Below are 25955 nucleotides of genomic sequence, written 5' to 3' on the forward strand. Positions count from 1 at the left end.
TTTTATAGATGAATAATATCACGTGTTTTTATTACATGTTATTCTATTTTTTTATATAAAAAAAAACGAAATAAATAAAATAAGTAATATGGTTTATGTTGGTTGTGTTAAAAAGACAGCTGATGTTCTTCAATTTGGATTAACTGTTCTTCTCTTTTCCCTCTTACTTTTATTTTGTTCAGCCATTCTTAACCATTCTTCTCTATTCATGAAACATCCATCTAACATGGGCTTAAGAGAAGGGCTCAGTCGGTGTACAGACTCATATACAGGAAGACAAATGGAGTCAATAAAGTCCACTTGCATACCTGGGAGTCGATCTTGTTTGTCTCGATTCATCATATCAATAGGCTCTAAATGTAGCTCATCTTTTTCTAGATCCCCCTGATATAAAAACTCGGCAGAAACGAGCTTTGCCACTTTCTTTTGAGACTCCCAAGGTTTTGTAATTGCTCCAAGATCACAGGCAGTCATTAAAAGGCCTCGAAAAAGAGAGCGATGATGTTCATTTGATGCGACGTCAAGGGAACCGGTTTCGATGAGATTCAGTGTTTCATTTCGACGACTAAAATAGAGTGCTAAGTCTGTGGCGAGAATGGCATCCTCGAGAACGTTTACGACACGTTTGAATTCATCCTAGAGTAGAAGAATAAAAGATTATTGAGTCTTTCAAGTCAAGAAAAGTAGATGTAATATGATATGACGAAGCCGGGAGTAACTATGTACAAAGTCTCACGTTAAAGATACGTGCAGAAATTTGACGTGATGTTTTTATGAGTCTCAAAAGAAATTAAGCAAAAAGAAAGAATGAATGGAATCTACTACTATCAAATAATATTTTATAAAGAAGGGAAGATGTCGACCCTCGCACTGACACAGGTCTCGAAAAAAAGAAAAAGAGTAGTAGACATGCAGTCGGACTTTAAAAGAATTTTTTCCTATGTATTGATAAATTAACAGCCACGTTGACACATTTACGTAGAATATTGAATATAATATTATTATAACAAGCAATTCAATAATAAAAGATCAATAATAATCATTCTTACTTGAGTTAAATTCTGCAAGATTTGATTTCCTTTGGAATTGAGGATCATGAGACATTGATCAAAATGGTGATGCTCCATTGTGGAGGTGGAGTAGAGTTGTGCTAGATTTGAGGAGGATTTAACTTGAAAGGAGTTGTTGGTTCCACGATGGTCCAAGTCATGGCAGAGACAAGCAATCATGAGAGATAGACACTCAACCTGAAACAAGAGAGGCCACTCATATATTTGCTGCCTCAATAGTAAAACAATCTTGGAACAAAAATCAAGAAAAGGATAAGATCCCAAATTATTTTTTACTTCATCTACGTGTTCAGGGTCATACGCAGAATTATATTGGGAGGGGGAGGGGGCTTAGTTTTTGGAGAAACAAATTGAAAAATTAAATTTTTTCAGACAAAAATCCCCAGCTATTCACAAAAAAAAAAGGATAAAGATTTCAAAAATCTATAGCTTTTCCCAAAAAAAATTTCAAAAATAATCAGTTGTTCACAAAAAAAGAAATTTTTTGGGCAAAATTTCAAAAATTATATTCAAATATTAAATTTTTTGCAGAAAAATTTCAAAACCCCAACTATTCACAAAAAGTTGAATTTTCTGAAAAAAATTACAAAAATCTATAGCAATTTTCCAAAAATTAAATTTTTTTGATTTAAAATTCTTAAATCCAGAACTGTAAAAATTAAATATTTGGAGAAAAATTTCAAAAATTATTAGCAATTCACAGAGAATTAAATTTTTTGGAAATTTAAAAAAAAAATACAATTATTAATCCATTTCGAGGAAAATTGTTTTAAAACTTTTTAGAAATTGTCCTTTCTTCAAAATTTAGCATTTTTGTAAAAAATAACTATTTTCGAAGAATAGAAAATATATTTTATTTTTTAATATTAGAAAATTGCAGAGCACACCATAAGACATTCAACCTTTTTATCAATCAAAAGCAAACAACAATGCTGAATGATTGATATTAGTTTGATTTTTGGTGGAGTAAAGGTCAAGTCGAACTATGGACCCTTCCCTATTGTCCATATCGTTTTTCGTCGATTTATGGAGTATGATTTCATAGTTCTAATGGTCTCTTTGCCCAATACTCAACGACAAAGGATACCTACAATTGGGAAGGTTCTATATGCCATTAAAGAATAGTTCTACTTTGCTAGTTGCTCCACAAAAAATCTACCGATTGTCAACATACGTTGTTGTGACTGTTACATAGTGAAAAACTAAATTTGAGAATCAATTAAAGTTAAATACGGAATTAAAAATAACAGTTTCTTTTTAATTAAAGTAGTATACATATATATGGGAGTCGGTTTGAAGGGGCTGTACCCCATTTGGGGAATTTTTGGTCATTCGGGTAAATTATGCACCAGAGTAAAAAATTTAATACTTGAAATCTTTTTCCAAAAAGTTTTTTTTTTTTTTTTTGAAAAGCTGTGGATTTATGAAACTTTTTTGCAAAAAAGTTTCATATTTGAAATTTAATTTTTGAAAATTTCAAAAAAAAAATTAATTTTTTATGAATAATTGTGGATTTTTCAAATGTTTCTTAAAAAATAAAATGTTTAAAATTTCATGTTTTAAATTTTTGTCGAAAAAAAATAAATTTTCTGTGAATAGCTATGGATTTTTGATATTTTTTCGCCCAAAATTTATTGTTTTGTGAATAGAAGTGAATTTTTGAAATTTTTTGAAAAAAAATCATATTTGAAATTTTTCCCAAAAAAATTAATTTTTGGTGAATAGCTATTTGTTTGTTTTTTTTTCCTAAAAAATTTCAAAAACCAGGCCGTCCTAAAAGTATAATCCTGTGGACACCACTAATTAATAAGAATAATTATTTTAAGACAAATATAATTCAGCATCATTCCAGATTGTTTTTGTGTTCACAGGCCGCATATATAGGATATATAACCTGTCCTAATAAAACTTACATCCCCTAAGGTCTTCCACCACTGTGAGGCAGTGATGACCGCAAACATCATTTGAGCCACATTGAAGGCATGTCTCCAATTATGATATGTGACATCTCGATAATTTTTCTTGACGGATGTGAACCATCGGCAAAGAAGGAGATAATCAATATGGAATCGACCAGGGAAATCCAAATCGATAAACATCCGTATTGAAGCCTTGAATGAAAAAAAAAAAAGATATAATATACAAATATATGAAAAATTCAACTTGTTTTAAAGATATATATATATATGTATTAAATTTATGACTTTATTAAGATAAGTCGGAGAATGCCAATCAAGAAATGTGTATATATAAGTGGAGAATAACTTGTTCTTATGCTTAAATTGTAGCATTTGAGTAGTATAAGACATACATATATATATAGATCACTACTCTTGCCTTGATATTAAGGCATGTTATTAGTACATACATACTTTATGTATTTATTTCTTAGACAAATTTCAAAGCAATGATTCATTGAGTACTACATAATAAATTCATACGTGAACACAAAGGTTGTTACCGGACCAAATCTAAAGGAGCAATGATGTTTGTTTGTTGCAACACACACAGTCACGAATCAAATCCCTCAACTGCAAGTACGTACATCACACTTGTATTTTCAACAAGGGTTCATTATCACAGAGATAGATGCTGTTACGTTTAAAGCTGTTTTGTTGCATGTAGTACGTATAGATATTTGAACCTGTTTTGAGTTATACTTATATATGTAGGATATAGTATATAGATGTAAGAATATGTAGACAGAAGTTACATAAATATATATACAGTACATTTTGTGGTGAATAAAGGTTATTCTCCTCCTTTACACCCCCCAACCCTTCTCGTGGCTTTCTATCATTCATAAGGAATAAAAAACATGATCCTTTGAATTGAAAAACATACACAAGCAGTTAACTCTTTTTAGGGTATATCGGTCCCGTTCATAGGCGGAGTTTGAAATATATCCTAGGAGGGGCCAGTTGGCATTTACTTATATACAAGTATGTTCAATATACATATAATAATAAAGCTTAAAGTTCAGGAGGGCCTAGCCCTCCGGCAAACTACACTTATGGTCATATTCCTGCTATTGGTCCTAGAAATACGTTCCATATATTAAAATGCCCATGGCATTAAAATTAAAAATATAAAATTAATATACGAGTGTAAGTCAGTTTACCAATCGAATTCGTTCACTTAAGCCTCAAATAGGCATATTTAAAGGACGATAATGATTTCACACTATTCATAATAAATTTAAGTATTTATCATTCTTATAAGCAGTGATTCTAATCGGTAGTTACGTTAAAATAGGACTAAACCACGCAAGCTGTCCAACTCCAACCACTCCCCAACATAGGTCCCTTCAACAAAAGCAGCACTTAATTTACCCCCTACAGACACCAAAATTAACACAAGACAAATTATAATCAGATCATGAAATAAAATTAGTGGAGAAGAAACGTCTTGAGACCTAAATTGTGACCAAGAGCTAGTGCATACCTCACTCCACAAATGAGCATTTTATATAAATTACCAGAGCTATTCACAAAAAATTAAATTTTTCAGAAAAAAAATTCAAATATAAAATTTTATTATAAAAAGCAAAAATTCCTTCATTTGGGGAAGGTTACAGCCCCTCCAGCCCACCCCCTGCGATCAACCCTACTATATGAAAACATTATTACATATATTAAATTAAAGTGCCTAACTCAGTTTACCAATATAATTCGTTCAGTAAAGCTTCAAATATATTTCATTGATTAAGGCTTAATTAATGTACATTAAAAGGCACTTACGCCGAATATCAAGAGAACGACAAAAATTAAAGAAATCCATCCGTCTAATCGAATTTATAATAAAGTAAATGATTCACTATAAACAAATACCTGTATAATAATTCTCGTGTCTTTGCTTAAACAATGACATTATTATATCATAGCATTCTGGTAAAAGTATTAAAAACACAAACGATCATCTATGGATTTATAATTTATATACATTATTTGGTATTCGTCTGTTAGTGATATATCCGTCACAAAACTTTCACTTTGCCTTCTGTCTCGTCCTAAATCTTAAGCACTTGGAAGTGAACAAAAACGATGTCCTATGGATCATTCTTTAATAAATGATGTCATCATTTAAATATGAATTAGCCAATATCCCTCAGTATAAACTATTACACAAAGTTTTTCAACAGCTTTGTGATCCATATTCATTGTATAGTCAATTGGAAAAATTTCACTTTCTTGATATTTATGAATAATTTAGTGTTAGATCCTTAGATAGTTGATTTTTCAAAAAAATCAACTATCTAAGATGAAAAACTAGTTGTTTTTTTCGTAAATCAAAATTTATAAAATAATACATAAGTTTAGTTTAGCTATTTGATAGCTTTTAACTTATGTATTATACTTGCCTAACTTTGTTTTGGTTTAAGGTAAATCCAGGATAAATTTATTCATCCTTAAGATCTCAGAGAACTTGATCCCACTTCATTTTGGATTTTTTCACATTCGAAAAGACGTTATTTTCTCTCCGCGTGCAAAGTTCTAAAAACGCTTTACTTTTTTTAATCCGTTTCATCCGTACATCTTCCGTTAGATTCCTACCATAACAAACTCAGAGAAACCATCCCTTGGTCCTAATGGATGATACGATTCATCAAAGTCCTTGAACCGATGATCTACTTAGCCATTTTTGTCATTGATCTGTTGGGGTTTATGTATATTTTTAATTTAACTTTCCGGACGTTATTCGGGTTCCGAGCGGATCTTGGGGTGTCCACTTTTTGGTTTATCATCAACGTTTCCAGTCTCTTCAATCTTTTTAACGTTGTATTTGACAACAGAACTAAGACTGATTGAAGGTCTCAAAATCTGATAAATTTGAAGGGATGATTTTTCAGCACGATGAAGACACTCTACTGCTTTTCTTAGATGATGCATCTTAACTAATAAAAATATCTTTAATGGCCCCCTTTTATATCCGATGAGAGGAATTAAACTCGGTTTAAGACTTTTGGACACCCCTGTATATATATATTGTTTGTTTATTCATTATTATTAATATATATATATATATTTTTTTTTTTGGGGGGTTTTTTTGAAAATTTTTTTTTGCAAAAAAAATCCGTAGCTTTTCATAAAAAATTTTAAAAGTCCAATTTTTTGAAAAAATGATACAAAAATTAAATTAAAAGTATTAAAAGATTGCAAAAATCCGTAGCTATTCACAAGAAATATCAAAAACCAACTTCCCCTTCAAAAAAAAAATATATATATAGGGAAGGGCAGTAAAACGTGGACTGGAGAGATGAATTTATTCTACATGTGTTGTTAACATCAATTTTTTTTTACACATTACTGAAAATATAAAATTATTGATATATTTCTAAATCCGTCTCTCGAGTCCAGGTTTTGCTGCCCTAACCTGTATATTTATGGTCCTGCAGACACCTCTGGCAAGATAGTTTTTGTAAACTGCTGCTGAATATTCCTGAAATATTTTTTCAAAAATATTTATTATTTGTAATTCAATTTATAATTTTTTTTTCCCGCAAAAAATTAATTTTTTAAGCTTTTAGTGAATAGCCATAGACTTTTGGAAAGGATTTCAAAAATGTTTAAGCCCCCCCCAACCAAAAAAAAAAAATAAAAATGAATATGTATATTTTAGATGGTTGTAGGGCGGCGACCCATAATTTCTGTGATGAGGATAATTTTTAAGTGAAGATATTAGGCATAATAATATGTAGATAGTACATACATATAACATATACCTCTAAATATAATATTATAGAATATAAAAACTCTTTAAGAGAGAGAGAAGAAACAGCGGGAGACGACGAGATATGTTAATTAAGATAGTCCAAATTAAATATTTATTAGGACCAGTTTTGTTTTTTCATTTTATTTTAAATCAAGTGATGATAATATAAATATAAATTCGTGAAACAAGAAGGCCAATATTTAAATATGTAAAGAATACATACATATTTAATACATAGATATAAGCTTGTGGTGGATTGAGGCCTGAAAATCTTATGACCGGTCTGAGACCCCTGGGATTTTTAGTGAAGAGAACTAATTCGGACCTTTCAAGAAGTTTGGTCAGGATTGGTCTCACAAAAAAATCGGTATCATTTAAAATTATGTTTAGACCGGTTTTATAGATGAGTTGTTGATGACGTCATGTGTGTTTCAATATGGTAACATTGCTACAATGGTGTGGTGTGTTGGTACTTATTTATTCTGTCTAGCCCGGTCTTATGACCGTTCCTATGGGTCCTTAAAACTATAAGTACTTGGGGCCGCTCCTTAACTGTCGGTCCTTGGATATTTTCATAAAAATGTCGATGGTTTTTTAAGCCAAATAAGATATATTAAATATATATTAAGATTATTGATCATATCTTGGAAAAAATATGATTTTTTTCATTATAATACGAACGTATTATATTTTTACTTAATGAAACAATTTATTTTACTATAAACACCATCATTGACGTCACGAGGGATCGATTTTACTTTCTCATAAATTAAGATAAGGGAGAAACTGGGTCCATCGATTTGAAAACGATTAAATTTCGGTCTACAGTTTGTACCAGAATATCTGTCCAAATAAGTCTGGAAGACATCCCTTCAGACTTAACAAAAAAAACAACATCCGGTCTGAGTCTCAATAAAAGTCTAGGTCAGTCTTATTTAAAAATTGGTATAGACACATTCTAAAGATGAATTGTACATGACGTCATGTGTGTTTCAAATTTGTTAATATATACCGACAATAACGTCATATAAAGTTAAATATGATTGATAAATCATATTTGTTCAACTCATTTATCAAGAGTGAGGAGAAAATCGGCCCATATATTGAGACTGAAAAAAGTGGACCAAATCCGTCTAGAAAGCATCCCTTAAGACCGAACCGGAGAAATAATTATGTCATTGACTGAGCCTTAACACTAATAAAAACCTTGACGAAGTGTGAGATAAGTTTAATTGCTTTTCTCTTTCTTTCTCTTCAAAATGTTATAAATATTTTTAACTCCTTTGCTCGCTCTTAAAGCAGTTTATTACTTATTAGTGCCTCCTATTAATTAATTAATAAATATAGAGTTAAGACTACATACATGCAAACTATTACCTACATCACAAAACGCAACCTACTGTTAGTTTATGAGAACAATAAATCCATTTATGTGCCAATAAAAAAACATGAGTATGATTGGGGTTTATTGGATCTTCAAAATGCATTAAAAAACTATTAAAAATTAATTGTTTACTATCTACATATGGTCAGAGCAAATAAGGAATGACGTCACCACTCACTGCCTCTTACATTATAATAATCAGGGACGTCAGCAAAAAGTTGTCTGGAGGCACTGTAAGCCCGATTACATTTTTTTCTTCAAAAAATCTAATATTTGAAAATGATTTTTTGAAAAAGAAATTCAAAAAATTTAATTTTTTTGTGAATCTTTTGAAATTTTTCCCAATAACTTAATATATTAAATTTAATTTTTGAATCTTTTTTGTATTATTTAATTTTATGTAAACAGCAATAGATTTTTGAAATTCTTTTCTAAAAAATTTATTTTTGTGTGAATAGCTGTGAGTTTTTCAATTTCTTATTAAATATTAAATTTAAAAAAAAAAAAGGAATTCATGTGAAATTTAATTTTTCAATTTTTTTCACAAAAAATCCATAAACCGAAATTTTGCGGACGCCTCGTATAATTATACGGAAATACATATCAGGGACACGTAACTGAGGGAATAAATGGTAATTTTTTAAACAAGTGTAATTCTATATATTTTTTACGAAATATTGCATTATTTTTTACAAAATAATGCAATATTTTTTAACCCTATGTCTGCCCTCTACTGTATGCCGACTGTTCACATTACACTAGACATTTCAATTATTATATTAATTAGGTTTAATGATTAAGTGTTTAATTGATTTATAGGAGTCAGTAACGAAAAATTCCTTGTGTACAAGATCGTTTGCAGATTTAAGAGTAAGAAGTAAGAAATAATAATACTTTAGAAATGAATTTCTTATTGAAATGTAGAAGACTCGGTTTGAAAATGCTGAACTTATCTAAGACCCTTATAATTACACTATAACCAATTTTACAAATCTTGAGAACAAAATCTGTTTGGACCTGTCTTATTTGAAACTTAGGTAATACCATACTTTAATTAACTACTGTTGATGATGATGTTAACTTTCATATGAGAAAGCATCACTTCCATATGGAAGTTTAACAGATATTCGCGAGAGCGATAAATTTTGTGGTCAACAGTTTCAGGCCGAAATATCGCTTTGATATTTGAATTAAATGTTGGTGTTATTAAATATTATTTCAAATTAACAAACATCAATGAAGTTATACTCATATTGAACCAAGACAAAATAAATATTTTTAACCAAAGTTTTGGACCGAAATATTTGTATAAAAGATACTAGTGGGTGCATTTATTTCTTGGAAATATGTATCAATAAGAGCCAAGAAAAAAGATGCCATTATGATGTACGTAAATACAGTAATGTTTTAATATTACAAGCAAAATCACTGGTGAGAGAAGTACTGCTCGTTAACCAAAAATGAGATTACTTCTGTCTAGCCACAAGAAGCTAAAATGTTATCGCATCTGCATAGTTGTATTGTGTAATATACAGTTATGTAAAGGTAAAAGAAACCGAAACATGAAACGGTAATTCTGAAAATTTGAAGAATGTTTTGGAGATTTTTTTTTTCAAATATTAATTTTTTGCTCTACTCAAGGTTAATAGAAATACAAGGTTAGACCATCATGGTACTGGGCTTGCTAGAATTTCCAATTTTATGTATCCTACAGACTGCTGGGCAAGAAAGACAGATTTTGTCAAAAAAAAACAACCCCTCATACACTATAACGTTAATATTAAAAGCGTGGTCGAAGTCAAACATATGTCGTACACTCGTTATAGTATAACCTTGTATGACGTAAAAAATTCCGTTAAAAAGCAAAATCTCCTTAATTGGGGTAGGGGCTACAGCCCCTTGAGCCCATCCCCTGCGGTCACCCCTGATATATTAAGTGAAATTCAAATAAACATTTTTTTTTTTTTTTTTTTTTTTAAATAATAAGTAGAGGAACAGAATTAAACTCATGCTAAATAAATCCCTTATCTCTTCACGCCTACTGTAAAGGTAATGTTTTGCTGTAGTGTCAGAGATGGGCTTGGTCAGGGGAAGAAAAAGAAGAACAATAAGGTATGAAGAAAAATGCTTTTTTGCATATCATTTTTGAAATTTTTTATGACCCATACTCAAAGGAGAAAGGAATTACTCAAACCAAAGCAAACCACTAATGCATGCAAGGAAAACCAACCCGATTTTTTTTTTCTATAATCCCTACTTATACAGCATAGCCTATATATATGCACAATTATGACAAAGCAACTCGATATAATATGTAAGCCTACATACATACTAGTGTTAAGACTCGGATCGAGACCGATTTTTTTAAATTCGGTATTAGATTATTTATTTTTTAAGTGGAAATTTGTAAGGAGGGATCCAGACTGATTTTTGTGTAGAACAAATTTTACAACAAGACCAGTCCAGACTCAACTTGTACCAAATAGAATAAGTTTGATCTAATACAAATTATAACGGTCTCGGACCGTTCTAGGATCTCTAGACCGAACTCCAACACTAATATACACTTATATCCTATACACGCTTATAAAAACCTGATTTTTTTAAATCAAAAATCTTGGTATTCCTAAATGTTTTGGTTTTTGCCATTTTTGGGGAAATCAAAATTTAAAGTCCAATTGCCTATTTTTTTAATGTGCTCAAAAATAAAAGTTTGAGCTGCAATAAGTCGACAATAACTACAGGTTTGCAAAGTGTTGTACTTTATTTTTACTAAATGATGGTTTCAATAAAGATTATATTTAAAAAAATGTAGATTTGCTGAAGATTTGTACTTTCTATATGAAATGAGCTACTTTTGTTAAAAATAAAATTAAGTCAAATTCACTTTTTGAAAAAATAAATTTTGAAGCATTATCTCTTATATGTATAATGTATATATCAGAGGTCGGCAACTCCCGATCTGCAGGCCATATTGGTCCGCTATCTTATCATGGACAAGCATCTAAATATAGGCATACTAACCCAAAATGACAGTTGAGAGCCTTCAGAAATTTCCTTTTTTGTACCTGGAGGGTGCAGATAAGATAAGTCAAATATAGATTAATTCGCCCAAAAATAGGCAGAAAAAAGTGTCTCATTAAATTATTTTTATTTTTCCTACTTTCATTTTTTTTTAAATAATATATAGATTTTTATTTTAGTTCTGTTTATATTTGATTTTTTTATTATAATTAAAAAAATAAGGATATTGATTCAATAAAAATATATTGAAACCTTATTTTCTCTAAATCAGTTATACTGTTTGGCCCCTACTCTCCAAAGGGTTGCTGACCCCTGGTATATATTATTTATGTTATCCTTCAGGATCTTGACTATGCAAACGCTGTACGTTTACCGCAAATGGCTCACACCGGCATAAAAAAATAGTTATTGCTCTAATTTAAAATACTAACTCATTTGTGTATAAATACTAATATTTATTAAACTTTTTCTCCACATTCTTGGGAGTGAACGAATTAATTCATAGCTCCATCTAAAATTATTCTTTAAATTATATTTAATACTAATGGATTATTACTTTGTATCAAACCATTTTTTTTTGTTAATAATAAATATATTCGCCATTTTACAATAAAATGCCTCTGTATTAATCATTTTTAATTAATTATGAGAAACTCGATTATTTTTTTAATAGTAGTATAGTTTTCCGTAATTTGGAAATTTGTACGAATATCAGTTTGCAGGTGCGTCCGCAAGGCGTGGGCTAGAGGGGCTGGAGCCTCTCAAATTAAAGATTTTTTGCTTTTTACTAGAAAATTTAATATTTGATATTTACTTTTTTTTCCAAAATATTTAATTTTCTGTGAATAACTATGGATTTTTGAAATTTTTCTCGAAACAATTTAATATTTGAAATTTTTCTCCAAACAATTTAATAATTGGAATTATTTTCCGAAAATTAAATTTTTGTGAATAATTTTGGATTTTGGAAGTTTTTTTTAAAATTTAATATTTGAATTTTAACTTTTGAAATTATTTTCCAAAAAATTTAATTTTTCAAATTTATTTAAATATGACTTTTTTTTTTTCAAAAAATTTCTAAAACCAAGTCTCCCCTCCTAATATAATCCTGCAAACGCCTCTGGTTTGATTTCTTTGTTTTTTAATGAAGAAGGTTAAATAATAAAATGAATATATAAATAAGACTTGTTTAATTCCTACAAGGACATTTTAAATATAATTAAGTGTAAAAGAAGTAGTCTTTCCATTTCATCTCCACGAATCCAATAGTGAAATTAGAGTACATCATATTTTGAATATATTGTATATATGTACATGTGAATTCATGTAGTCCAAGAACCAAAAAGCCCGTTAATTAACTCATTGTAGTATTAAATATGGATAATTTTGGCTCAAGTATCGTAAAAAGTAGTGATGGGACGATTAATTGCAATTGGGAATCGGATACTAGGGTTGTTGTTTTTTTTAATTAGGATCGGCATTGGAAAATTATGTTCAATTTGCAATTACGATTCTTATTTATTACTGGTATCGAACCATTTGTTACTTTTTTAAGTTATATAAAAAATAGCCCCCCCCCCCAAAAAAAAAAAAAAAAATAAAAGATTTTTTCTTTTTTACTAAAACATTTAATATTCGAAATTTCATATAATTTTTCCAAGTTTTCATTTTTTTTTTCCCCAAAAATTAATTTGCTCTGAATAACTTTGTATTTTCTAAACTTTTATCCAATAAATTAAAATATTTGATTTATTTTTTTTTAAATAATCTTATATTAAAATGTGATTTTTGAAATTTTTCTCCAAACAAATTAATTTTATTGTTACTAGCTAGCTGTGGATTTTTGAAAAAATATTCAAGAAAATTTAACTTTTTGAGAAAAGTTTGAGTTTTTGAAATTTTTTGCGAATAGTTGTGAATTTTTGAAAAAATTACAAAAATTTAAATTAATTTTTGAGATTTTTATCGAAAAATGTTTAATTTTTCGATTTTTTTCTTTCTTTTTAAAGTCCAAAAACAAAGCCCCTTCCCGAAATAATATATATATGGGTGGACGCACCTGATAGCAAAATGGTATTTTTTAAACTATTGTTTTGTAATCATCCCATCACTAATGAAAAGTAATATTAAAGAGCAAGAGACCTACACGAGTTAGATGACGATAATAATAGTACTACTACGTCTACTGGTGAGTTAACAATAAAACGTGTTTAGTATGTACGTACATACATATTTATATTTGGAAGAAGTAAAATAAAAAAATAAAAATCCTTGTGATGTAGTGTGTATTAAACCAAAATATATTAGGATTGTTGATATTTTTATGATAAGAACTGTCATAAAATGTGTAAAATAATCATATATGTAGGTATGGGGTTATTATGTAGATGTGACTATGTTCGTGTTGGTGATGATTGATGTTCATCAGTCATGTGTGAAAGGTGCGAATTTGACCATTCTTTTGAACACAAATATGTACCTAATAGTGTTGAGGCTCAGTTCCAAACCAATTTTTTTCTTTCAATTTGGTATAATGTGATAATTTATAGCAGGAATCGGACCAAATTGTCGATGCTTATGGCGATTTCGGACTAAAAGTTTATCCTTTTCAAATAGTTAGGGGCGTCGTTAGGTTTGTTTTTTGTAATTTTTTTTAAGTAAATACAAATTTAAATGAAAAAGAAAATTAAAAATCCATAGCTAGTTCCATAAAATTAAATATTTTTGAAAAAATTTGAAAAATTTAATTTTTTTTTTAAATTTTATATAATTTGTTTTAGTAAAATTCATAGCTATTCATAGAAAATTAAATTTCTTGGAAAAAAATTTCAGAAATTAATTTTTTTTTTTTTAATTTCAAAATATAATTTTTTCAAAAAACCACAACTTTTTACAAAAAATTAAATCTTTGTAAAAAGTTTTCAAATATTAAATTTTTAGGAAAAAAAATTCAAAAATACAAAACTTTATTTTTTAACTATCGTTTTGTGAAACTGAAATGAAATTTTTTGGATAAAAGTTGGAAATATAATTTTTTTTGGAAAAAATCTATGACGTTACTATCTCTAGAATTTTCAATTTAATGTATAGTACCGACTTCTGGGCCAGAAAAACAGATTTTGAGAAAATACCCAGCCACTCATACACGTTGACGTCAATATTAAAAAGCGTGGTGGAAGTCATACACGCGTTACGGTATACCTTGTATTTCTATTAACCTTGATGGACACCACTGATCTTGGACGGATTTTTTTTTCTCCCTGATCTTGATTTATGAATTGTACAAATATGATTTATTCAACAGTTTAAACTTCATATGACATTATTATGCCAATATTCACAATTTTGACACACAACCCTGACTTTATCAACAATTTAACAATAGAATTGCTCGAAATCGAATTTTAAAAGAGACAGATATGACCAAATTATTTTATGGAGCGATCTAGACCGTAATTATTTAATGTAGCAAATTACATCGGCCCACTCAAATCATAACAGGCTCTCGCCGGTCTAGGATTTTTAGACCCAATCCAAAAACTAGTACCTATTTATAGAGATCCAAAAGTAACATTTAATCTATTGATTAAATATCGATGATATGACGTGTCAATATAATAACATGCTGGAATTGTTTTCGTGAAAATAAATTAGAACGCTAAAATAATCTATTAAGTTTTTTTATTTAAATAAATTAACACATTTTTTTATTCGTTGGGCGGAAGCAGAGGGTTTTAACTACTTTATTACATGTTATATTCAAAATTCAATATGTTAAACATAGAAATAGATTGCCTTTGATTTAAATACCAAGACTTCTAAGTTCCTAATGTTTAAATGTTTATGTAGAGAAATCCGGGTTTCTCATTTTTTTTTCTTTTTTATACTGGCCTGTTTTATATTGATACGTCAAATATGCACGTCACATTCACTCTTATAACTTAATATCCTCAAAGGTAAATATAGACTACTGTAACAGCATGATTTCATGTAGCAGTTGCAGAGAGAGGGGATCTTTTGGATAGACATGTGTCTACATAGGTATATAAACTTGAAACAATTACAAAAGAAAGAAAAAAAGTATATTTAAATATATCATAAATTCTCCCAGAAACAGCTGACATGCAATAACAGCCCCCTCAAGTAAAATTTCGTCACTTTATATATTAACTATTTTTTTTCTTCCAAAAAGAAGGACAAAAAAGGTCTGACACTAACTGTGGAACTATTCTTTATTTCATTGTAGTGAATTGCTTATAGTCTAACTTAAGCTATAAACTAAAAGACGGCATTATCAATTTTTCCAAATTAAGATGGACATGACAATACTTTTTGTCCGCTAGGGGTGTCATGATATTTTACATGAATTCAACTTATTAATTGAATTAACGAGATGAATTCTACGAATCTTACCGAGAAGGGAGGGGGGAGGATTTTTAACATAGCCAAAGAGAAACTACCATTCTAGCATTTAACCACTTTGTTGTTTTATAACTTTGAGTCTAACAACAAGGGGTGATTCAAAATAAAACCAATAAAAAAACAACACTAATTTGAAGCAAGAGAAATAGAAAATTAATGGCTGGCAAAAAAAAAAATTCGAAAGAAATGTTAATATTGCGTCTTTGATTTCATTACAGCATTATGACAAACTTTATCAGCTGTCAGATATCACAAACTCCTTAATAATAGTATTATGTAGGGTTGAACTTGAATAAATCTTTGTTAAGCATTAAACAAGCTCTAATTTTTTCCAACCCCAATTGCAAAATTTTTGGTTTTCATCATTATATACATATACAATTAATTATAGTTCTCATCTTGTCTAAAAATTTAAAAAAAACAAGATTATTCGTTCAAATTTAGTCTTTTCTATAAAAAAAATCATATGTCTCTCTTACAAAAAAGAAATCCAACATTTAGATCAATTCAATACCTTCCTTACACTCCTCTAATTATACAGTGCATTCAACTTGAAGTAAAAATATTACATCATAATTGAAGGCAACGCCATCTTGAGGGCTCATAGTCGATATTTTTAATCTATAAAATGTATAAATTTCCAATAAATCTTGATGGAACTTAATCAAATAGATTTAAAAATAAAAAAACAGACATCTATATTAAATATTATTTAATGCCAATGATAAACACTGATATTTGAACTAAATCAAAGTAATATGTACTAAAATTCTTTATGAAATATATAAATTTGTAAAGGTTGGATAATAATAGAAACATATCTTACTCTTTCCATTGTAATATTTAACTTTTATCTAGAAAATGTAAATAAGAATGTATAACAATGTAATAACACTATTTTTAATACGTATTAGTATCTAATATATAATAAAACTTGGGAATAGAGGGATAAATTTATGATAAGGAGTAAAGGTAAGTCCACTTTTGACATCCAATAGTTCACTTTTTCCCTTAATATGAATGAAAAAATGGTTTTCATTCTTATAACTTGGTTATTAGACCTCTAAAATGATCAACATAAACAATGTTGATTTCACATGTAAACGTTTTTTAACGAGAAGCAAAGATTTAGAACGGGATTATTCCCCTAAAACAAAAATGTAGGGTGCATTTTGTTTTCATCTGTCAATTTACTGGTTGATTTGTTAACTTAGAATGAGCTTTTTCGAAACTTTGAGCAATTCACAACAATAATTAAATACTTATAATTCCCTATTTGGGAAGTATTGCCTAAATAATTCCCAAAACTTTTTGCCTTTTTTCCCCCCCGTTTCTTTCCGAATGAAAAGTTGCGTGATACAATATAGATAACATCGTGATAAATAGCACACACATATTTGATATTAAGGTACATTCAGGGGCGTCCACAAAGAGGTGGACTCAACGGGTTGAATCCCCACCCCTAAAAAAGGGATTTTTGTTTTTTACTAGAAAATTTAATTTAAATTTTTCTATTTTTTTTTTCAATTTAATTTACTATGAATAACAGTGAATTTTTAATTTTTTTCAAAGAAAATGTAATATTTAAGAAAAATGCAAAAAAAATTTAATTGAAATTTAATTTTTGAATTTTTTTTCCAAAAACTTTGATTTTTGTGAACAGCAGTGGATTTTTGTTATTTTTTTCCAAAAAAATTAATATGATGAGAATAGCTGTAGATTTTTTTAAATTTTTTGTGAACAGCTGTGGATTTTAGAATTTTTTTTCCAAAAAATATACTTTTTCAATTTTTTTCCTAAAAAAACAAGCCTTTATATTTGAGGTGGATCCTCAAATGTAATCCTGCGGACGCCCTTACAATTACAATGAGTAAGACTAAATGAAACAGTATCATGACGCAAATTTATGAGTTTTAAAAAAAGAAACATTAATATGAAGTATATTCTTCATACTTAGATATATGCAATGCATATGATGAACGGCATTTAACAAATTGCCTCAAACGTTGAAACTACTTTTTTTGTAAAGAACTGCATACATATAAAACTATAGATATGTACTCATCTCAAATAGTAAGGTAATTAGTAGTGTTGGATTGATTCGAGCATTAATCAAATTTTTTTAAAAAATCTGTACTTTACTAAAGCCGACAATTTTTTTTAAATCACTAGAATTCGCATAAAATATATTTTGGAAAAATTTGACTTTACTTGAGATTACTCCAATAATCAAAACTCAAATAATTTATATTATCACTCAAAAAGATAGTAAAAAACTAGGATAGGGGCGTACGCAGGATTATATATATATATATTCATATATTCAGTTATTGGTTTTGGATTTTTTTTAAAAAAAAAAATTAAAAAAACATCCATTTTATTTAAAAAAATTTGAATAATACATTTTTCTGGAAAAAAATTTCATAAATCTACAGTTATTAAAAAAAATTAAATCACTTGAGAGAAAAAATCAAAAAAATCACAACTATTCTCAAACAATTTCAAAAATCTAAGGCTGTTTACAAAAAATGAAATGAAAAATTTCAAGAATCCATAAATACTCACACACAATTACATTTTTTTGGAAAACAAATTTGAAAAATTTAATTAAATTTCAAATATAATTTTTTTAGTAATAATTAAAAATTCTTTAATTTGGGGGTGGGGCCACCATCCCTCCCCCTGCGGACACCCCTGTAGGAGTGACTACAGATGCTGGACTGTCTTATTAAAAGAAGAATTTATATTTGATTAAAAAGAAGAAACGACCAAATCATATTTGTATTATGTCGAAATTATCAAACTACATTTAACTCGACAGTTTTAACTCCAATCCAACACTAGTAATTAGGCGTTTATTGCAATAAGAAAGAGAAAACACAAGGGCAAATAGTAATTTAAGCTCACATCTACATCCAAGTAGCAAAGTCATAGCTATGGTTGTAAATCGTAAGCTTTTTGGGTATGTAAAAAACGGGAAAATAAAAATGGCAGATGAATGTTTAGAGGAGAGTAGCTTAGCATTAGATTAGCGGCTATGCAAGAAAGGAAATAACCACAAATTCATCTTTGTATCAAGCAAAGAAATTTATAAATAAACATTACTCTGATGTTGATCCTCAATTCTACTCTCAGTCGGTGTGGACTTATGCTTAAAACTATTAATGAAAATCATGTGTACTTACTTTTTTGGTTTAAAAAAATTAAATTAAAAATAGTTTAAGAAATTTTGATGGTCAGGATAACAAAAAATTAGGGGAAAATTTCATTCGGGCAAATTATGCAGCAGAGCAAGATAATTCTATTTCCAAAAAAATTACTATTTGAAATGTTTTCTAAAAAATAAAATATTTCAATATTTTTTTCAAAAATATTTGAAATTTAATTTTTGAAAAATTTGAATTTTTGTGAAAAACAAGTGATTTTTTAATTTTTTTTCAAAAAATTTCATATTTGGATTATGTTTTCAGAGGGTAGCCATTAATTCGTTGATTTGGTAATTTTTAACAAAACAAAAAAAATCTTAAATAAAATTTTAAATATTTTTTTTCGAATAGCTGTGGATTTTTGAAATTTTTCCCCAAAAATAAAATATTTGAAATTTTGCAACAAAAAATTTAATATTTGAAATTAAAAAAGAATAATAATGATATTTGAAATATAATTTCTTATATATATTTTTCAAAATAGCTGTAGATTTTCGGAATTAAATTTTCCAAAAAATTTAATTCCAAAAACAAAGCCTAACCCCCCCATATTATATAACTATAATATATATATATATATAATCATGCAAACGCCCCTGATCATGGGTAGATATATCACAAAAAGGTCAACAAGTGAGAATTAAGAATACACTTTTAATAAAAATAGTTGTAAAAGATGATGGGATGAATAGTAATTGTTTCAACTCAAGGTTATTAATACATGGGGTGAGCAAGTTAGGGGGTATATTAAACTCTTCGTATATGTATACATATACGAAGAGTTTAATTAATGTTTTACCAGGCAGAGGCAGTATACATAACATACGTGCATATGTGATGAATTGTAATATTTAGAATCATTTCAAGGTCATAACAAACCAAAAAGTTGCATTGTTTGATAAATGCATGTTTTATAAGTAAATATGATCATACATTTAGGTCCATTATTCACACATGGAAGAAAAACATTATATGTAAGGATGAAAATTCAGTGTGGAATGGGCATTTAAAAGAAAAAAATCGAAAATCAACATGGTAACCAACCAGACAATTTGAAGAAATCTTTAGAGGAGAGAAAGAATCATGCTCATGACGTTTCACAACTCGTTACCTTTTTGGTATCAAGCAACCTTTCCTACCAAAAGAAGCCGAAAAGTGTGCCAAAATCATCTGCTAGCTAGGCAAATAAGTCAATCACACCAACTATTATTCATCTCATAAGTAATTTTTTAAATGAATTACATAAATATATTTCATAATATTAAAATCCTACATAGTATTTTATTCAATACTGTATTAAGATATTGCTTACTAATATTTTATTAAAAGTGTAGCTATAAATTTGTATATAATAGCCAAAATTTCTTCACATAAATAATAAAATGGGCAATATATAAACGACGAGGGATCAACAAGAACTTGCATTCTGTCCTTTTGGAAGCGCAACTTAAGTTGAATATAACTTATTACTTCGATTAGTTATAACAAAGAATACATTATGAAATAGCCATGACCTATTAAGTGAGACGAAGGAATCGACAACTGACAACAAAATACATATGGTATTTTTGTGTTAGCGATTAGTTCAGCTACAATCAGTTGTGAGAAGGGAGGAAGGAGAAAAGGATATAAACAAGGATTTTTTCTAGAATTACTCAAAAGTCGATCCCCAATTCTATTCAGAGTCCAATAAGGACTTATAATTATAACTCGGTAACAAATCCTCAAGGGTACAAGTACACACAAATGTTCAATGAGGTTTTTTAATATAATTGAATCTATATAGGAAAGGATGTTCACTACTCAGGAATTAATTAATTATGACAACTCCTAAGGAAAGAAAATACACTTGATTTTTATCACTTTCCTCATTTTATATTATTGGCAGTGTTGGGTAACTATATATATTTGAGTAATAAGTTAGGTATTTATTACTCTGGGAAAAAGTAATTTAATTAAATTACATATTACTTACTTCGAATCAAGGGTAAACTTAATATTATTTTTGAATATCCCTAAGAGATAAACAATGCTTCAATCAATAGTGCAAAAGAGAATTTTTTTTACAAAAAATTTAATTTTCTGTGAATAACAGCGGGTTTTTGAATTTTTTTTTTTCTAAAAATTTAATATTTGAAATACAATTTTTGAAATTTTATGGAAATTTTGTTTGTGAATAGCTGTAGTCTTTTGAAAATAATTAAAACTTATTCACACATGCAAGGAAAAAATTATAAGTAGGTACATATACATATAGTCAGTGTGGAGTAATAGTACTCAGTCGAGTAATAAGTAAGATACTTATTACTCAGGGGAAAAGTAATTTAATTAAATTACTTATTACCTACTTAGAATCAAGAGTAAAATTATATTTCTTATTTTTGAATATCCCCTTACAATCAATTCGACAAGTTTCTTACACTGAATAAATATTAGGCGAATATTTGTAAAATAATATATGTACAGTAGTCCTACCCTCTAAAAACTAATTTCTAAAAATATGTGTTATGAAGAATGCTTGCCTACCTACAATCAGAAGATGAGTTGCTTTAACTTTTTGTTTTTCTTACTCAGATTAAAATTGTTTATTAATAACTTAAGTAATGACAGATTCAATAAAGTAATTAATATTTAGTTACTACTCAATAAAAAAGAAATTTCGTTATATTACTAATTACATCTTTAGCAAGAAATATCTCGTTATTATAAGTTACTAGAAAAGTAATGTTATTACAGTAATATACTATTAACAAACACGTTACTGCTTGTGAGGCACAAAGCCATATATGTTCTCTATGATACTTGCAAAACTAAAATCAAACTTTGACTTTTTTGATGCTCGTTTTCTGATAGGACGAAGACATTTTATAGACAATTTAAGAAATGACGGATTACATGAAGTAATATATAATAAGTGATTACTCAATTAAAAAGTAATTTCCTTTTATATGCATTACTTAACCTTATAGTTACTACAAAAGTAATATATTTTTAACTACACACTACTACCCAACACTGATTATTGTGCATCACATCAGCCCCCTACATTATTAAGTAGGTAGTAGATATTTATCAAGTCATTCCACAACCCCCCTTCCTACTTCTCATAAACCTCCTCCGTCCCCCAAAAGTTTTTGTCAATGAGCCAAAATTCCTTTGATTTTGAAGGGATATACATTTATTTATTTATAAGATGGAGAAAAAAAACAATCTAAGAGCACAACGTACCTATCTTACAATTTTATATAGAAGAGAGACTAAATTTTAATTCTTTGTTCTTAAGTATTTTTTTTTTTTAGAGTGATTATTATTAGGTCAAGTTGTCGTTTGCCAAAGGGCCAAGGATTTAAATTACTTCCCTTCCCTCTGGCACTCTGAATAAATGTACACACATAATCTTTCTGCCCTTGGATATGGATGGAACAGGAATGCATTAATGGGGATTAAAAAAAAAGATATGTAAGTATACAAAATATAGAGTACTCATGATGAAGAAACAATATCACATTTTGAGTCATTGAAATAATACATATATAGAAAATAGAACTGCAATCAATCTCTTACCAATAATGTCTCGTCATTCTCTAAGCCAAAGTAATTGAAGGAAAATGAATGCAATGAAAGTGCTGCAGCTGAAGGAACTTTTTGTCGTGATAGTTTGATAGCTTCTTCAACTGGAGCAGTTGCATGATAACTGAGTACTTCAAGTGTCACTTGCTGTTTGGCCATAGCCACCACTGTTTTTTCATACATATGAACGTTATGTATACCCATGCCACAAAATATTGCAAAGGCTTCTACAAAGTTCTCATCATTTGTTGTGAATGGTAAATTATCAAATTTATTCACTAGCTGAAAGACTCCAATTACTTTGTTTGTTGTTTGGTTGTAGAAAATTGGCATAGAAAGAATGGTTCTATGCTTGAAATCCGTTCCGTGGTCAACTTTCTTATCAAAACGGGGATCTGAGTAGGCATCAGAAGTGTTGACAGTCTCTGCAGTTGATGCAACATAGCCAGTGATCCCTGTATTAATAGGGAATCGACCCTCGAATGAAGGACAAACCCGTTTTTCCTCGTCTTGAACCTCAGATGCTTCCAAATCAAAGACTCGGGAAAAGGTGCCAGGAGAGCGGTCATGTACAAGGAGGAGCATGGCTCTCTCACAACGGATGAGTGAAAGCATGTGAGTTAAAATGCGATGAACGACATTATCGATTGTACTTTGCTCTTGGAAAATAACTCGGGCTAAATCTAAGAGAACCTGGTTTCGCTTGACTTCTAATTGACTACGCTCATACAACTGAGCATTGCAGAGTCCAATACCACAAAACTGAAGATATTTTCCAAAGAGGATTTCATCGTTTTTGGTAAAGTGCCCATCACCTGCTTTATTGATGACCTGGGCGATTCCGATCACAGCTCCATCCAGATCACGGATGGGAGTACAAAGCATGGATTTGGTATGATAGCCAGTCATGTTATCTACTTCTTGGTTGAACCTTTCATCCATATAACAATCTGGAATATTAACTGCAACGCCGGACTTGGCTACATGCCCGACGATGCCAGAGCCCCAGGGGATCCTTATTTCAGTCTTCTTCTTTTGTGAATCTTCCATGGATGAATTTGAGGATATGTCAAAGAGATCCGATACTAAACAGCGAGACTCTCCTTCTCCTTGAACTAAAAATAGTGAACATCTAAAAAATAATAATAATAACACTTAAAGAGAAGCACGATACTGTTCATCAATCCAAAGACTATTAGTATTGAGACTACTACACCAACTGTTAGCAATCCGCATCAATGATATCAACTTTATTATTAATCATTCATGAGAGCTTACCTATCTGCATTCGCTAATATACCCACATTTTGTAAAATCTTATGGCACAGTCTTCTAACATCCAAGTCATTGCAAATATCTTTGACAAGTTCAAAAATCAACTCAGACTCGTTCATACCCAAGATATCATTCCTGGACCGCTTTCGAATAGCAGAGTTTGGCGAATCCGAGAAGGGAATAGGGCAGAGGAAAGTAGGAGTTCCGTCTAGGGTTGTTGTGACAAGAGGCTTTGTGAGACCCCCTTTTTCAAATTCATGAGCGGAAACTTTTCGAACAGGAGCTCCAGAGTCGTAGTTCTTTTTGGTGGGAGGAGGACCATGAGAGGAGGAGTGATTTGACTTGTGAGAGTGTCCGTTGCTATTGGTGTGCAATGATGCAGGAATAGTTGTTTCAGAGGGTAAAGCATGTGCTACTAACCATGAGTCAATCATGGAGCGTGTGCCTTTGCGAATCAGGTACTCTTGAAAAAATTCAGGATGTTCGTCAAGCCAGGATTCAACTTCGGCATAATGGGGATCATAGTCTGAATTAGTGGAGACGCGCTTATCAATACCAAAGGGGATATGCGCTGCCGCAGCAGCAGCTGCTGCCATTTTAGCAATCGTAACAGGGGATTCCATGGACTTCCCCCTCAATCCCAGTAGTGAATTTATTATTTTATGCCTGTTCCAGGACACAGGAGGCGTTGGCCAAGTTTTCTCCGGAGGGGCCAGCTTGAAAAGGTTAATCCAGTCAACCACACACACACACACAGGCTCCAAAAACGTTGCTGAAGATCCAAATAAATTAACCAACTAACAAACCTCTAGTGAATCGATGAAGAATCAACTACTACATCACTACATGAAACAGACCCGTCCTTCCCTCCAGACAAGAGTCTCCCAGTCTCATGGCACAACAACATTCTAACCCTAGTATTATTATTATCAGAACAGAAACTCCTTGAACCAACCCTTCAAATATTATTATCGGCAAAATGCAGTCAACAGCAATTGTCAATTGAGGATGACAGGAACGAAACTCGGAAATGAACGTTGTTGAGCGCGGACTGAGTAGATGTAACTAACAGGAAAAGTTGAAAGAAAAAAGAAAAAAAAAGTGGAAGTGGAAAGAGGGGTATATTTAAAGAGGAGCGGGCGGGAGGAAGGACACTCGCCCGCATCATCAACATAACTCAAAAAAGAAAAAAAAGAAAAGAGAGTGTGTAAAGGTGTTTGTGGGAAGACGGCGCGTTTAAAAAAATATAAATGAAAAAAACAAGGGTAACACAATAATAATAATATCAAGAAAAAAATTATAAAAATGTTGGTTCTACTTTTATCACCACCATTTTGTTAGGTACGTCATGTTATGTTCCTAACAAAAATAAAGAAAAAATCTTTGTGAGTTTGGGAGAAAAAAAATATGAATTAATAATTTAAAAAAAAATAATGGTGGGTAGATACTAATAGTACTTGTGGATATTTTCCTCTATTATTGATAATTTCAAGAGCTTGGGAGGGAAACTGCATAAATTCCTAGCTGTCAATGCATTTAATTTTCTAGGTACTCTTTGGATGAGGTTGAGTGCATTACAAAATATTGTATTACAATACTTGTTCTCCAGCTCAGCGTATGAATTGTATAATTTAAATTTTAATTAATATTAAAAAAAAATAAAAAAAACAGAGAAAAAGAGGTTTATTTGGGTAGTTAAAAATCAAAGAAAAAGTGTCAAAATTTTGTTGTCAGAAATTTGATACGGAATAAATGATAATATAACCAGTTTTTTTTTTCTTTTTTCCAATGAATGCCCTTTTTTATCATTATTGTTGAAAAGAACTGCAGATTTGTATCGTCATATTGTATTATTTTTAGAATATTTGCAATGTCCTCAACTCTTTTACACACTATAAACATAATATTCAGAAGACGACAAAATAAAGAAATCATGTAGTGTTGTGTCGACTTGGTTCAACTCGACTTGAGTTCAGGGGCGTACGCAGGTGTTGGGCTAGATGGGCTGTAGCCTCCTTCCCCAATTAAAGATTTTTTTTGTTTTTTACAAGCATTTTTTCCCCACAAAAAGTAATATTTGACATTTTTCTCCGCAAAATGTAATATTTAAAAAAAAATTGCAAAAAATTATTTTTTTGTGATTTTGCTAAAAAAATTTATAAAAAAAAATTCATATTTGAATTTTTTTGTGAATAGGTGTAGATTATTGTATTTTAGTTTATAAAATTTAATTTAATTTTCTGTACATGGCTATGGATTTTTGAACTTTTTTTCCAAAATTAATTAGGCGTG

At 29.7% G+C, this 25955-nt stretch overlaps 1 protein-coding gene across 1 annotated transcript; it reads right to left on the reverse strand.

Annotated features, from left to right (window-relative positions):
- Window positions 1-24737, reverse strand: Pde11 (Phosphodiesterase 11). The gene is made up of 5 exons (XM_040711727.2): window positions 23667-24737; window positions 22383-23520; window positions 2984-3181; window positions 1050-1247; window positions 1-636 (listed from the first exon to the last, which is right to left on the reverse strand). Exons 1-5 carry the CDS (start codon window positions 24284-24286, stop codon window positions 130-132), a joined length of 2661 nt encoding a protein of 886 aa, XP_040567661.1. The 5' UTR covers window positions 24287-24737; the 3' UTR covers window positions 1-129.
- Window positions 24738-25955: the final 1218 nt, after the last annotated feature.

This window comes from Lepeophtheirus salmonis, chromosome 5 (genome assembly GCF_016086655.4).
Source record: "Lepeophtheirus salmonis chromosome 5, UVic_Lsal_1.4, whole genome shotgun sequence".
In the NCBI taxonomy this organism is placed as follows: Eukaryota; Metazoa; Arthropoda; class Copepoda; order Siphonostomatoida; family Caligidae; genus Lepeophtheirus; species Lepeophtheirus salmonis.